The 15,716-nt window shown below is 38.5% G+C and overlaps 1 protein-coding gene across 1 annotated transcript; it reads left to right on the top strand.

Annotated features, from left to right (window-relative positions):
* The first annotated feature begins 680 nt into the window (after window positions 1-680).
* Window positions 681-15,503, top strand: LOC118328506 (zinc finger CCHC domain-containing protein 24-like). Its single transcript, XM_035662267.1, has 4 exons — window positions 681-1,077; window positions 2,343-2,543; window positions 11,647-11,811; window positions 12,985-15,503. The coding sequence occupies exons 1-4, from the start codon at window positions 865-867 to the stop codon at window positions 13,096-13,098; spliced, it is 693 nt and encodes a 230-aa protein (XP_035518160.1). The 5' UTR covers window positions 681-864; the 3' UTR covers window positions 13,099-15,503.
* Window positions 15,504-15,716: the final 213 nt, after the last annotated feature.

The following is a 15,716-nucleotide window of genomic DNA, read 5'->3' as shown; positions in this document are numbered from 1 at the left end:
AATAACATTATGTGTTCATAAAAATTAACATAGTTACACAAACACTGAATTGAATGACAATAAATACCTAGTTTTCTTTGTTGTTTGTTTGTTTTGGAAATTGTGGAATTTGTTCTGAGATTTTGGGAATGATGTTTCACTAACTAAACACTAGATGGCAGCAGTCTACTTGTGGTCAGGACGCGCCTACAGCCTGTTGGCCTTCCAGTATAAAAACAACAACTGATTTTCAGTGAAGAAATGAACCCCTGGTTGGTTTCCTGTCTGTCTAACTGAGCACCATAAAGTGGGGCTTAAATAAGCATGTTATCTTTTCTCATTTTATTGCTGTGTGTGATTAATCTTAAATCTAATGATGGAAACCTTTTATTTCTATTTATTTCTCCCTTTACTGTATCACTGCAATCAAAACCGTCATGGCATTTAAAAAAAACAAAACATTATATTGTAGGACTACATCAGTTTTTGTCAATAACATAACAAAACATATACTAGTAGCTGTACTGTTCAAATATAGTAGCCCACTGTACAACGAGGGTCTTCCTCGGATATACTGGCTATTGTAACTAAATATGTAAAGAATAAGTAAGCATAAAGATGTAAACCCATGTTGGACCTCCTATTCGCTGTGACGCAACCCAGAGCCCTGGCCGGAGCGCGCCTCCAGCTCCCCACTGGCATTCAGGCTTTTGCGCTTCATGCTTCCACTGCGCGCTCCCCCCGTGACTGTTACTGGGGTCCTTCAGGGCTCCCCAGGTGAACACAAGGATCACACCCATCCAGTTGGAGCAAGGGGATGACTGAAAGAAGTTGTGTAAACCAGAAAATCCGGCGGTTCTGACGGTGCAGTCCTCCAAAACCAACATGATGTCTGCTATAGAGACTGGTACCCCTGTGTACCAACCTGCACAGCTGCTCAACTGGGTCTATATGTCTTTGCAAGACACTCAGAGCGGCGCTTTTGATGCGTTCAAAGCCGAGTCGGACACTTCTCCTCAGGACATGAACAGCTCCAAACGCAGCGCAGCTGATCTGAGCTCCAACTATCTCAACAACTTCTTCCATCTGAGGAGCGAGGTAGACTTCATGATATGTTACGCGCTGATAGTAATGAATAACACTTTGCATGGCAGCTTACAACAGTTTTTTTTTTTTGCTGCATGACAAAAATCTCTCTCCTAAGATGTCCGTGAATATTATACCCGCGTTTCATTCCAGGTTATTTTTGTTGCCCATACAGTAAACCTCACCTGCATGCCTTCATTGGGTTGCACTGTGGTCAGTGGGTAGCACATGAATATGTGTTTTGTACCCTGGTATAGTGCCTGAGTGTGTTCAGACTGTTCTGGTGTCAGTGTGCAGCTGCAAGAGGAATGGAACTGGAATGGCAGGTTGAGAAAGAGCTCTCACAAGGTTTTAAAAATGTTTGAGTTCACAGTAGGCCAGCCTCTGCCTGGCCAGTATGTGGTGTTCACTCAGTTGGGGCTTGGTGTTGCTTAATTTAATACTGACACATTTAGGAAAAGTAGGAAGAATGGACGTAAATCATAAAAAAGTGAGTTTTGGTTAAACTAGGGGTAAATAAAAACAAACATTTGCTCTACGTTTAACTTAAACTAACAAAAAAATTATATACTGTAATTGCACACATCCCCCAGACATGCAGTGATTTGATGCAGATCATTACCCACTGCAAATGTACACATGCATCTGATCACAATTCTCTTTCTGTGATGCCTCAGGGTAAACAGCCAGTGTCTTGCTGGCTGGTCTTCTTCATGTTTGCCCTGCGGTGCCATAGCACCCGTCTCCTCCAGAGGCACAATGATGCTGATTGTGCTGTGTCAATAGAACAAGTTAGAAGAATGCATGACAAAGGCATTTTGTTCTGACGAGGAAATGGACACTATTGGCCCCACAGCGTAAATGCAGCAAAGGCAGCACATCTGCAGAAAATGAAATAATGTCGGCTACTGTCAGAGAGCCAAACAGATGAATCAATCAGGGTGATGGACTGACATGCTGGCTGAAATGCTCTTTTATTGCAGTCACGACAATAATCGTCTGTGTTTCTGTGACATGAGGGATACTTCTGTGTAGAGCTGAAACGATGCATTGATTAATCGATTAGTTTATTAGCACATTAATCAAGAATAATTCATTGTTTCATTCATTCATACGCAAATAAAAAAATGTCAAATGTTTTCTACTTCCATGTGAGAATATGCTGCTTTTTCTCTGCTTTATATCATCGTGATGGGCCTTTTATAGACTACATAAGGGATTAATCACCAAATGAATCAGTAATGAAATAATTATCTTATCCTTTTTTTCTCTGACAGGCCCTGAATAACAATTTCTATAAGAGCTCCTCGCCCTACGGGTCCCTGAACAACATCGTGGATGGCCTGAGCTCTCTGGCGGACCATTTCTCAGACCTCTCCCTATCCCCCGAGACACGCAAACCCAGCAAAAGGCCGCCGCCCAACTACCTGTGCCACCTTTGCTTCAACAAAGGACACTACATCAAAGACTGCCCTCAGGTGAGCCAGTCGGTGAGGTTGTACATCAGTCAGGTGCAGGTACACACAGGCAGCAGCCTAAACTGAAACAGCTGTGCAGTTTGTGGGCCATTTTGAGCTGTCTATCAAATGCATAAACATGTTTTGAAGAACATATGAGGTGCTGTCTGATAAGGAGGGAATCATTAAAATCTGATTCTCAGTTCGAATCCATGTGCTTCCTCCCAGTTATAGATAGACTATTCACCCCCTTTTTAAATGGATGGTATTAAAACTACAAGTTATAAGTTTGAGTGTTATGTTTGTATTCTTTTTTTCAGTGTGAAATAGATTCCTCAGCACATATTTGTGGTAGATGTACCACCGCAGGTTGGTAATGAGCAGCAGATGCCCGATTGGATCTCTGAGCTGGCCTTAATGAAAGATGATAGGTTACTCTGTGAAACTAGGCACGACCTCTACTCCAAACACGAAAGAAATATGGCCGATGCTTTATGCACAGCTGCGGTTTCCCATTGATCATGTTCGGAGGGAAATGCCTGACATTTGTTAGGTATAATGGAAATAATCAAATGACTGATGGACAGGATGTGTCCACGAGGCGAGGTAGCAAAACGTAGAAGTTCTAATAGCTGGGAAACCTTTACTGGTCAATTATATGAAGGAGTCAGTAAAGTGTAATTGCTTCCTTTTGTGAGGCAAACAGAGGATTTAATAGTGTGAAAGCTGCAACACGCACCAATAACTCCTTCTAGCAATATTAGTCTTTTCTGTGAGTTTTTGAGTTTTTTCAGAGGTGAAGACTGTCCTAACGAATATGTCAGAACAGCTACAGCTGTCAAATGTCATCATAGGAAGTAAGTGTCTAAAACATAAAAAGTTGTTGGTGCAAGAGATCAATTAATTGGGCTATAACATTTAAACATTTTAATTTCCAGCACAGGTAGCCGCATTTCTTTCAGCCTGTTGAATTCACGCCATGTGGGCTTGGATTTTGGGAAATACACTCATTTGCTTTTCTGCTGAGAGTTAAATGAGAAGATTGATACCACTCTTACGTCTGTGTGGTAAATATGTTGCTGGAACCAGCCGTCTTTTGGCTTAGCTTACCATAAAGAGTGAAAACAGGGAGAAACAAATAGCTTGACTAGGGAAAAAACCTTACCAAGAGAGTGACTTGTCTGATTTTACACTAATTTGCGTATGGATTTAACACATTCAATTTTATGTGTTAATTAGGGTGCATTAGAGGTGTTGGCAGGCAGATTTTGTCACCTTTGGATAGAGCCTGGCTGGCTGTTCTTCCAATGTTTCCAGTATATATGCTAGGCTCAGCTAATCACCCCCTGGCTGTTTGATGTAAGAGTGCTATCAGTCTCCTCATCTAACTCTCTGTAAGTAAGTATTTCCTGTAACATTTATTTAACTAAAAATCAAGGAGCAAAGATGTAGGACGAGTCCATCTATCAGCTCGCAGTACAAATACTTAATTACTGTACTTTTCTTTTTAATTACTTTTAGCTCATTTTTTACACAAATATCTTTCTACTTCTTGCATTTTCAAAATAGGCTCGTAGTTTTAAAGCATTTGAGGGGACATATCGATTGCTATTATTCTTTTTTTTGCATCATTGCACACCTTCCCAACTTCAAGACCAGTCGTATGACAGATGTAATGTGCTGAAAACATAAAAGATATATTGACGTAACAAGACCAAACAGATAAAAGAGGGAGACTGAACTCTGTTTGAAGTTTCAGTTAGCTTTGCACAGAAACAGCTGGTAGAAATGTCCTTCAGAGAAACCCAGAGAGTACTCTATGCTTTTATATTTTGAGTATATTTCAGAGCCTGTACTGCACTTTTACTTGGGTAAAGAAGTTGAATCAGTAGTTGAATTAGTAAATAATGTGTGCCATCATTAAGTTCTTGGCCCACACTTGCATTACTCTCTTCTCTGTTCTCTGAAAGCTTGTCACCTCCATCACTACCAGCACAGAGGAGATTGGTGCGGTTCAGCAGTCAACACAGACAGCGGAGGAATGTGAGGAATTTGGAGAAAATCATTTGCAGTGAGCTTATAGCTCTTAACATTTTCACATCTGTGCACACCTGGACAGAAAAAAGGGTGTGACTGTCGGTCCATCAGTTACAGAAATATCCCCCGCTATTGGAACTTTCAAACGCAGCTATTGAACGAGTTTCTAACTGTAAAACCAAAACTTTGGCACTTATTTCTGAGTATATGTCAGTCTGCGGCAAAGCACTGCAAAATTATGTTATCTTATTAGCAGCAGTGAGTTTCTTTGGACTGTTTGTTGTAGGCTTCGATAGCTGACTGGCTTTGTGCTGTTGAGCTGCAGTGGACAGGAATCAAAGAATGTCACGGCTCAGTAAGATGAGAGAAGCACACAGGAAGTGTGTGTGCAGAGCCTTTAACAGCCTTTCTCTGGGTGGAATGGGGCCCATGTCAACTCTAAAAGTCTGCTTCTTTGATAAAAGAAACACACGGTACCTCTGTGGAAGCCTTAGGTGAGGAAAGATAATGAAAAAAGCGCCAGTTAAGGTGGAGCCCATGCATTTGGTCTGCAGCCATACTGAAATATATTAGATGCGCTTGGCCTGTAAGTGGTAAACATCCTGTTGACAGCATAGTGCAGAGTTGGGTTACTTGCTTCAATCGAAGGTTAAGACGTCAAAGGATTACTCCGAGATATTTATGATTCTTCTTTGCAGCCACGCCCCTTAAAATGTGCAAAATCTGGAAACCATTTCTGCTGGCTGGCTCTGGCTGCCGCACCGCCCTGCTTTAGAAAGATGATGTCAGATTTTATCATGTGTTGCTAATATTTCAGATCCAGTGATTGTGGAGCCGTTGTCATGACAAAAGGCCTCTTCAGTTAAAGCTGAGCTGAACGTTCTTCTGAAGAACTTTGAACAAACAGCTTTTTGTCTTGTTAGCTGGAATCTGAGGCATTTTTAGCTTTAGATAACTGAAATAAATGCTGCTGGTACATTTTTGATGTCTTACTGTATGTTGGTTTTTTTCTGCAAACCAACTTGCCATTAAATTGGTGTTCTGGGTTTTAAAAGTAGCAAGTTTAACACCTTTCACCCTTTAACCCAGTGTCACATTTTAATGACCCCTTGCCAATTAAGTAGCTGAACCTGGTAACTGTAAAGAGATTGCCCAAGTGACCGTGTGCTGACAGTAAATGCGTGTATGGTGGGAAGAGCCTGGGCTAAATAAGGAGGGCATTGTTTCTCCAGTGGGGCTGTGGAACCAAAGGTCAGGAAGTCAGGCTGTATTGTTCGCTCAGCTCTGCTTGGCTGCAGTCATCTCCGTCTCTCTCTGTCTCTGTCTGTGCAGAGGAGCGGCTGTTGGACACTCATTTGAAGGGCCAGTGAGCAGCTGCCCAGAGATGTTTGCATCCAGAATGTGTTTTTGGAAACAGTGTGTAGCACAGGAAGTGAGTGTATGTCTTTACAGTTACAGTTTAATCATGATTAAATGGAGGGGAAAAGTCTGCTTCGATAATTACTTTGGACAGAGGAACCTTTGATAGTTGCAGAGGCTTATATAAAAGATTTATATTTGGTCTTTAAAGGCGGAAACAGATATTTTTAGTTCTAAGTTCTAACCAGGATTTCATCCCATGATTCAATATCCTCATATTTTGTTGCTTATCATTAAAGGAAAAGTTCCCCATTTTAACAAGAAATAAGCCATTAAGTAACCCGGCTAAAATGGTGATTTGTCCATTTACATGATCAATTATTGAGCTTTAAAGGAGATACTCTGTAGATTTTTTTTGTCATCCTTGGAAAGAGTCTGGCTAGGTATTTCCCTCTCTTTCCAGTCTTTGTGCTAAGATAAGCTAGCTGGCTGCTGGGTGTAGCTTCATATTCAGTGTACAGACATGAGAGGGGTATCCACCTTCTTATCTTACTCAAATAAGTGTATTTCCCAAAATGTCCCAAAAATTCCAAAGCATTAGCATCAGTAGGCTACTTACCACATATTTAGTCATCTTCACATTTTTATTGAGAACATTAATTGGGAAGTAATTTGGACTCACTATAACAAATACTTTGTTAACCATAAAGTTATGTATTTTAAAATTATACCTGGAGTTCAGGGCAATACCTATTAATAGGCAATTATGATATATGACAAATTTGCTGAGGCACAATAATAAGTATTTGTGTTTGGGGGCGCTATATAACTTTTTGGGATTATACAAAGTTTCAGTTCAGTTCACTTAATCCTACACACCGAGTTTATTATAGATAACTAAAACCTAAAACTATAGGTGTGAAAAATATTTTAGATAACTTAAATAAAAATATGAAGTTGACAAAAACAAAAATTATCTAAAATACAGGAAATGTCAATTTGGTCAAATCTTTCAACATTATATGGTACAAAGTTTATTAATAATATCTATTCTGAACTTAAATACTCCATATTATACATAAAAAAGCAATTAAAAAACCTGCTCTGGAAACTGAAACTTAACTGTATTGAAAAAAAAAAAGAAATAAATTCAAATAAAACCTAAGGAAAAATACAATACTATGATAACTCTGCTACACAGTGAACCTTTAAATGAAATATATCCTTAATGGATTGTTTTGCACACGTATGGCTCGCAAGTAGTCTACATTTTATTGAGTAGGGAGTGGTATGAAAGATGATGTTATTTCTAATTAGAGACATGTGTGACTTCAAAATATGTTTTCCCGATAAAGAAGCAGTGAGAAAAGTACACAACTTACTCACAGTGCAACACTGACTATAACTGCACAGATCACACAGTCATCAAACTCATTGTTGGGTTGCTAGCAAGCTCCTGGGAACTTGAGAATCCATTTGACAAGACAACCCGGCATCACAAAGTTTACTACCCACACAGCAGTCTTTCTGACTCTTACTCAGCTGTGTTTAGAACTGAAGTTGGGAATATTTTTCTGTTGCATTTCATGTTTGTCTGCCAGCCCACCTGCCCCTGTCATTCACCCTTTGTGAAACATAACGCCAGTTTACAGTTGTACATGCTGTCAACTTGACCACAGCCAGAACTGAAGCTCAGCCGCTCTCTCTGGTGGAACAGAGTGTGTATTGGTAGATAATCATCCTTCTACGAAAGCAGTGCTGCATGTGAAATAGCTGCTGGGGAGTACAATTTCTGTGAATATGCGTGAGGAAATCTAGTTCAAAGGCTGTACATGCTCTGCACAGGGGGCTTGATATACAGGAGATATCTGCAGAGCCATGTAGGAACATAGAAAACCAATCGTTTGCTCTTTGGCCTCCAGTTGTTTTTATCTAATCATATTTGTTTTGGAGAGAAAGGCTGCAGAAGGATTACAGCTTCATATACAGTAACTGTGACTTAACTGTCATAATAATCCAACAACAGTGTGTCTGTCAAAGTAACCCTTCAGACAAAGATGCAGAAGTCAAAAAGTCAAATATTTAAAGGACCATTGAAGTTGCAGATTTCAACTAACCGAATACCGCTTGTGTTTGGTTTGTCTGTCCTGGGCTTCCGTAGAAATGTGGTTCAACCCTCCTGGAGACAACTGATTTCACAAAATAATGAAAAGTATCAAGTTAACAGAGGAGTCTTTGAAACATAGGAGGCTTAAACTGCCTTCACATAACATAGCTAACATACATAAACAGATAGGCTAACTTTAGCATTGGATTTAGCTACCTAAGTTTGCTAAACTATTTAGAAAGCTGGCACTAGAGTTGTTCCAATACCAGCATCCCGAATTCCTCTGATACTGCCTAAAATGCAATATTAGTTATCAGTGACTATATGTGCAAACCGATCTTGTATCACATTATGATTTTTATTTTACCTCCCCTGCCTGCATGTTACATACAGTTGTTGTCTCATTAGTTTTACTTTGAAAGGTCACCGGCAACCAAGGTCAAAGTTTAAATAATTTGAACTGAGCACAGAGCTCGGTGGTGCCTCTGCCTCGTCACGGCTCTCCCCATAGGAAAACAATGGCACAGCCAGCGCAGAGCAGTTGATCATGTATGGGGGCTTTAAACGCTGTGGATTTCAGTCCAGGCATTAATGTACTGTTTTGCTTTGGTTACAGCTGGGCTTCACCCTGATACTGTGGGGGTCCAATACAAATTAAACCCAGCGGGAGAGGGAAAGAGAGAGAGAGAGAGAGAAAGCTGTGGGTTTGTCACTGTGGAGTAATTGACCACATGGTATCCAATGGGCTTGGTGTTGCTATGTTCTCCAGGATGAACGTCTCATGGGGGTATGAAAGTAGGGGAGAGAATGAATGAGGAAAGAGAGAAAAGGGAAGGAGGGGGGTGAGGATTTGGAGTGGTCTATTGTTTATCCTGATGGTTTCCAGATGATGGCAGAGGGAGTCAGCCAACCTCCTGGGCCTCTCTCACCAGGCTACAAGGATCTGGGCCAAGCTTATCTGCTTGCAGCCTTAAAATCTGGCTTTACATTGCTCTGTCCACTCTGGGGCTGATTTAACTTACACAACTGAAGTTATGGCTATTGGATGAGGATGAGTTGTAATGCACATAATGAATACATTTTAGAGCTATTTATTTTAAAACGAAACTCTTTTGTTACAGGCCGCAAAGATCTTGATGAAATATGAATCTGTTTTGAAGAAAATGTGTCTTTGTGAGGTTTTTACTGCCAAACAAATAAAAAGACAATGGAGCTTGGACCAAGCCTAAAACATCACGTCTTCACAGCCTGGTCAACCACTTTGTTCCAAACTGAAACATCTCAACAACTATTGACATTAAATTTGGGAATGCCATTCATGGTCCACAAGGGATTTATTCTAATGACTGGTTGTTGTTACCATGCAATTCAAATTTGTGGTTTAGAGTGAAATGTCCCAACTATTAGATAGATTGGCATAAAATTTGATAGGCTACAGACATTCACGTCCCCTTAGGATGAATTCTAATAACTTCGGTATTCCCTTAACTTTTCATGTAGCCCCACCATCAGGTCAAAAATGTAATTTCTTTAATACTTTGTGTTATAACCAAATATTCACAATGACATTTCCGTCAGTCATCGGCCCAATGTTAGCATGCTAACATGGTAAATTATGGTGAACATGATTATTATATCATGGTATTATATTATGGTGAATATGATGATAATTGCTATCATCTGTATATTAGCATTGCCATTATGAGCATGCTAGCATGCTCATAATGCTGCAGCCTCGAGAGACGCAAGCATTGCTGTTATCTTGTTTGAATACATTCCATTCCATTTTTGGCCACACGAGTGTTGCACCATTTTTTGCTTGTGCAATAGTTTGTGATGATATTATCATATTGCTGTTTTACAAAATCTGCCAAGTTGCATAAGATAACAAACGTTGTATAGGTGCATAATGGAACATGGTTCATTGCATTGAACATCATTTTGATTACTTTACACATTAATGTATGCATTAGATATATTGTGATATAAGTATTGTAAAATAATTCTCACTAGAATTGAGATATTGATCTCTGCCATATGTATATATTATATATTATGGTATTAGAGAGGTTTTTGTGGTGCCCCTGTCCCAAATATTGTTCAAATAAATATAAAAAATTATTCAATATTAAATATGAACTACCCAATTGCATCTTCAAGACAGACAGTGGAGAATACTCTTAGGTATGTTAAATAAACATGTTTCATGCGAGCAAAATGCTTGATGATGGATTTGTGCATTCTCTCAAACTTTCCTGCTTACCTAAGAGTGTCCATTCAATGTCGGGTCACAAGTGTGATTTTCATTTGTCAGTTGTCAGTGTCACATCTTTGATGGGACCGGTGGAAACTCCGGACTGTGCCATGGCCTTTGCTGCCCTGGGCTCCAGACTTTAGGTAGAGTTTGTTTTGCTTGTTCTCTATAGTGAAAGCTGTTTCCTCCCTCAGGAAGATGATGCTCCGTCTGCTCTCCCTGTAGGCGCTTGAGAAAGAGGGTTGCCATGAAAAGTGACCTCCCACAGTGCCTCACTGTGGCTGAATGATGCAAACACAGGCCTAAAAAATGCTTCACAGTGGTCTTAACAGTTAGAGACTTGGCTGTTGGAACCTTAAATGTGTTTTGTGAGACACATGTAGTCCTGGAAATGAATAAAATTATCTTGAAAAAGTTTTGAACCTGACATATGTTCCTGCTGTGAAATCAAAACAAGATTGGACATGCACTCCTCTGGTGGTGCAGATTCAGTCTTAATTTTGACTTGCCCTACTTTTCTCTTAATTTAAACCAGTCTTGTCGAGATGATTTCTTTGTGATGGGTTTAGGATTTTGTCATGTTATACAAGTGCAGAGTTCATCTGGGTTTTATTTCCTCCCTGCTAAGATCTTTGTGTCCTGATTGGTGGGTCGGAGCCAGCTGGGAGGGATGACTGAGAGCCTGAGGTATTTGTCCTATAGCAAGGAGGCCTCTCTCATTGGTCCCCCCACAGGCCGGGGCCTCCTTTATGGTCCCTCGGGAACACAGCTGGAGGGAGGGAGTTTGTTTCTAATGGGAAAGCTGAGACTCCTTCTTTTCTGTCCAACTATAAATTACACTTAACCATTACAATATAGCCCAACTTCCTTGAAATAAACCATTAAAACATTTCTGTTTTTCTTCTACAGCACAAGGAGTGCTACAAGAGATTTCTACTCTCCTTTTTATAGTTTAGATAAGATAAGAAAGGCTTCTTTGAAATGTAAAGCTCAGTCTTCCAGGGCTGTAAGTATTAATCAAGCATCAAAGCAAATGAGCTTTTTAACTTGTTTTGGCAGACACCATAAATAATCATCTCATTCCTGAGACAAAACTACTCCAGAAACTCTTGACCACCAACAGGGCTGCTATCACTTCCCGTTCTAATCACGCAGAGTTTTGAATTGGCTGCTGCCCAAAGAAACTAAATAGGTCAGTCAGTCTCCTCCAGTGAAAGGTGGTGAGAGGCAAAAGCCAAAATGTTTACACAATGGAGGTTAACACATGTCAAAGTTTTTAAGCATTTAAGTAACATAGTAAGCTTCAAGTGGGTTGCACGCAAGGTCAGCGTGTAAAACAATGTTGTCTGCTGTATATTTCTATTCAGGCTCGACCCAAAGGTGAAGGCCTGACCCCGTATCAGGGAAAAAAGAGGTGCTTCGGTGAATATAAATGCCCTAAATGCAAGAGGAAGTGGATGAGCGGGAACTCCTGGGCCAACATGGGACAAGAATGTATCAAGTGCCACATCAACGTTTACCCTCATAAGCAGGTAACAGTTCGTCTGAATGGCAGACTGAAGGAATCAGAAAACAGTTTAAGTCCATACAGACTCAAAAACATTTAAATGGGGTCTACTCACTGTTTCATATTCAACATATACAGTCAAATCCTCACAGAAAAACATTACTATACCTCACACAACATGCTTTGTGATTGCACATTGTCACAGTATATTTCCTTGTAGTTTGACCCTTAAGGCCAAAGGCTGCTTTATGTTTTCTCTACAACCCAAACAAACCAATTTAACTGTGGAAATCAAATCATGTGTAACTGGTATACAGGCATACTGTTGCAGGTAACATGTTTATATCTACAAAAAAACTTGAACATGCATTTTAAAATGCACTAACGTTTGATTTTATTAGTATTTTATGTAGCTATTGGTATGATAACACCAGACTGGTAGACTCAAACGTTCATTCTGAGATTTCTTGCAATTTATTAGTTACTTCTACCAAGGCTAACACTCTCTGTCCCATTTGTTAGTCTGTTATTTAGAGATCAGGATATCTTAACATGACTTCAGTGAAGTTTGGTGTTGAGTTATGCAATGGGCCAAAAGAACAAGTGGTTAATTTATGGTGCAAATAGTGTCACCATGTGTCATTTTTGGAAGTATAAGTATACATTTTTGGATGTATAAAACCTCTTAAAGACCACTGGACTGCCCGCTTGAGCGAGTTCTAAGTTGCTTAGATCGCCTACATAAATATAAATGTTTAAACTTTATCAATATGGACATGCTACACATCATTAGATCAGTTACATTCTCCACAATTCACAATTCACACAATTCCACAATCACCAAAGAATCAACCAAATTAATGATTTGTAACTGTAATATTCATACTATATAAATGGTTATAGAAGTGTTCTAAATGTTTAGAAAATTTTAGCTCCCTACATGATGTTCACAGTTTTAAACACCATTTTAAAGAATTCTCTGCACAGCCAAGAATATGATTCTGGTGTAAAAACACAAAATCCCTTTATTTTATCAAAATATTTTTTTATTTACTTTATTTTTAACCAGACATAGACACATGTTGAGTAAAAAAATTCTGCCTTTAATCATGTATTATTTGTGTGTAATTGTAGAATGTAATAATGTAACAATACCTTGGACTAACAGTAACAGTAATGATCTGTTTCTTTGTTCCAGCGACCTCTGGAGAAACCAGACGGGTTAGATGTGTCAGACCAGAGCAAAGAGCATCCGCAACACCTGTGTGAAAAATGCAAAGTCCTCGGCTACTACTGCCGCCGTGTGCAATAACTCCTCCAACGTTTTATCAAAAAGGGACAATTAAGTTAATGTAGTTATTTTAATTACTAAAAATACATGATAATAAGCTTTATTGTGCTGTAATGCATCTAACGGTTTATTATCAAGAAACATTCTCTCTGACACTGTGACTGTCAGTATAAGAGGTTCATTTTTCTACAGTATCACTCAGTGGAGAAAAGTACTTTGCATTTTTTTGGGTTCTTGTAACTTACTCAGATATCATTATGTGAATATCTCTCTCTCTCTTCAACTATGAACCTTAAAGAGCCCCTCCAGACACGTATTAAGACATAATACAAATGTCTGCTTGGAACAGTAATGTGTGTCTGATGTGCTTTTTTCATAAAAGTAATTTAAGTAAGTAATTTCCACATTAAAATCCTTTAAAAGGCCTCTACCTCATAAAAAAATCTCAGAATCTATGAATATGCATGTAGGCTATGAATATGAATATAATGAATAATAATTTTCCTGCTGGATACAAGATCTCTCCTACTCCACTGTAGTCCATTAAAGTCCATTCTCAGTGTGTTTGCACTGGTGGCTTCAAGTTTCTACATCACATTTGTGTAAGTTGCATACTGGACCTGAGGCCTGTTCCATAATACCATACCTACCATACATACAAAATAAGCCAAACTTATTTCGGTTAATCCGACTCATTTTCACTTGATTCGGTTCCATAAAGCAAATTCAACATAGTTCAAGCTCAGTTACTTTGGTAATTTATGCAGGGAAATTAACCCTGTCCGTTGAAGGCTAACTTTGGAATTATTATAGTGCCAACACAAATTGAATCTAAATTTAATTTAAAATTTAAAAATATTGTATGCAAAATCTGAAATTGTATTTCACAGATTGAAATTGAATCTTGTGGTTTGAAACTGAATTTAACTCGTATTGTTTTGCCATTCTGTCATGGCTGAAAAAACACCTGTAACTCACAGGTAAGTATATGCGCTTATTAATGTATTTAGCATTTCTTTATTTTTTTTTCGAGCACACGTGCTGAAATAAAGCCTTTCTTAGGTCTGATGACATGTAAAAGATGTGGTTACTGTGAGAGCTCCATCTTTACTTGTTTCAGTGTGAGCTCACAGCTGCTGCCAATGGTTCTCTTTTGCTTTGTTAATGGCAGAGCTTCTGTTTTATTTATCCATAATATGCATGATATCTTTCACAATTAATTTTATTGTGAGTTGAAGTAATATCTTTGGTCTGTGTTTCAAAGTCATTTCTTAAAACCAGACTTCATTTCTTGTGATTTGATTATATATATATTTTTTAACAGTTTAAGCCTGGTTCAATTTGTTAGGATTATTCAAGCCAGGCTTTTTACAATAAGACCCGCTTTTCTGAGCCAATTCTCTGGAACAGGCCCCAGGACTGATTTTCAAACTGTTTGGGATGTCACAAATCGTGCTTGTAGGCCCCACCCCTCAAAATCAGATTTTCAGTGAACACAGAGAAACATTCCACTTTCAGCAGATGAATGTGAAAACATGCTTGTAGTGTAAAACTCTGCACATCATCACACGTCATTCTAAACAGTGAAACTCAAACATCCAACTGTAGGAAAAAGAAATAGATTTTTGACTGGAGGGGGACTTTAAGAATCTTACCAACTGTGAATTAAGAGACTTTATGAAACAAAATTCATGTTAAAAGTTTCCAGATGAAGGATTCTCTTTTACATGTTTGTATATTCCAGAAATAACTTAAATGAAATGATGTTTTCTGTATAAAATATGCAACAAGTCTTTACTAAGAGGGATATGCAGTATTAATGTGTATCTGCATTATTATCTGTACTGCAGGGTACATAATTTTGGAATATATTTTTAAGCCATTACTTGTTGATTATTATTACACTTTGTGATGGAATATATTAGCCTACTAACATCTATTCTTTATATGCTATGTGCCTGTATTTCTGAGGACATATTTTAGGTAGGTTGTCGCTCCAAAGTCTTGTACACCAACACAATATGGTAGAAAATTGTAAAATTGTATTTTCTGAAAAATAGAATAAATTACAGCAGCCATATTTTGGCACCCAGTGCCAAGAAAGACTCAAAGTGCTTTTTTATGGGTCATAGGTTGTAATGTCTTATATGTAACATGAGACAAAAAAGAATAAAAATCTGAATGTACCAAAGATCATGAAGGATTAAGTGAAAGTTGCATGTGCATGTTGCTTTAGAGGCTTTTTGTATTTCAATTGTATTTCAAAATTGTGATGATAAATGAATATTGAACAGAAACGCCCTTTGACTTTTAACTGTTTAAGATGTGTGAAATGCCATTTAATGTGCCTTAGTTTGAGTGCCCCATGAGATTGATCCCTTGATACCCTAAAATGTTTTTGTATTAAAATATATTTAAACATGCTATTCAGTGTGTTCAAGTTTCTTCACTGATCTGTTCTCTTTGTTGTCTCTTGTAACAATTCAAGCACATAACATCATAGTTCTTAATTCATCCATGTGGCAGTATGGATTTGGGATTTTATAGTTGACAACTGATAATACCGCATCCAGATGTTCCACATTTTATCTCCCCACAACACAATTTCTCTTAATATTTTTTGAGCATCTGGTAAAATT

The sequence above is a fragment of the Morone saxatilis genome, unplaced genomic scaffold (assembly GCF_004916995.1).
Source record: "Morone saxatilis isolate NCDOM2014 unplaced genomic scaffold, NCSU_SB_2.0 Contig1, whole genome shotgun sequence".
In the NCBI taxonomy this organism is placed as follows: Eukaryota; Metazoa; Chordata; class Actinopteri; family Moronidae; genus Morone; species Morone saxatilis.
This window is presented reverse-complemented; position numbering and strand designations above follow the sequence as displayed.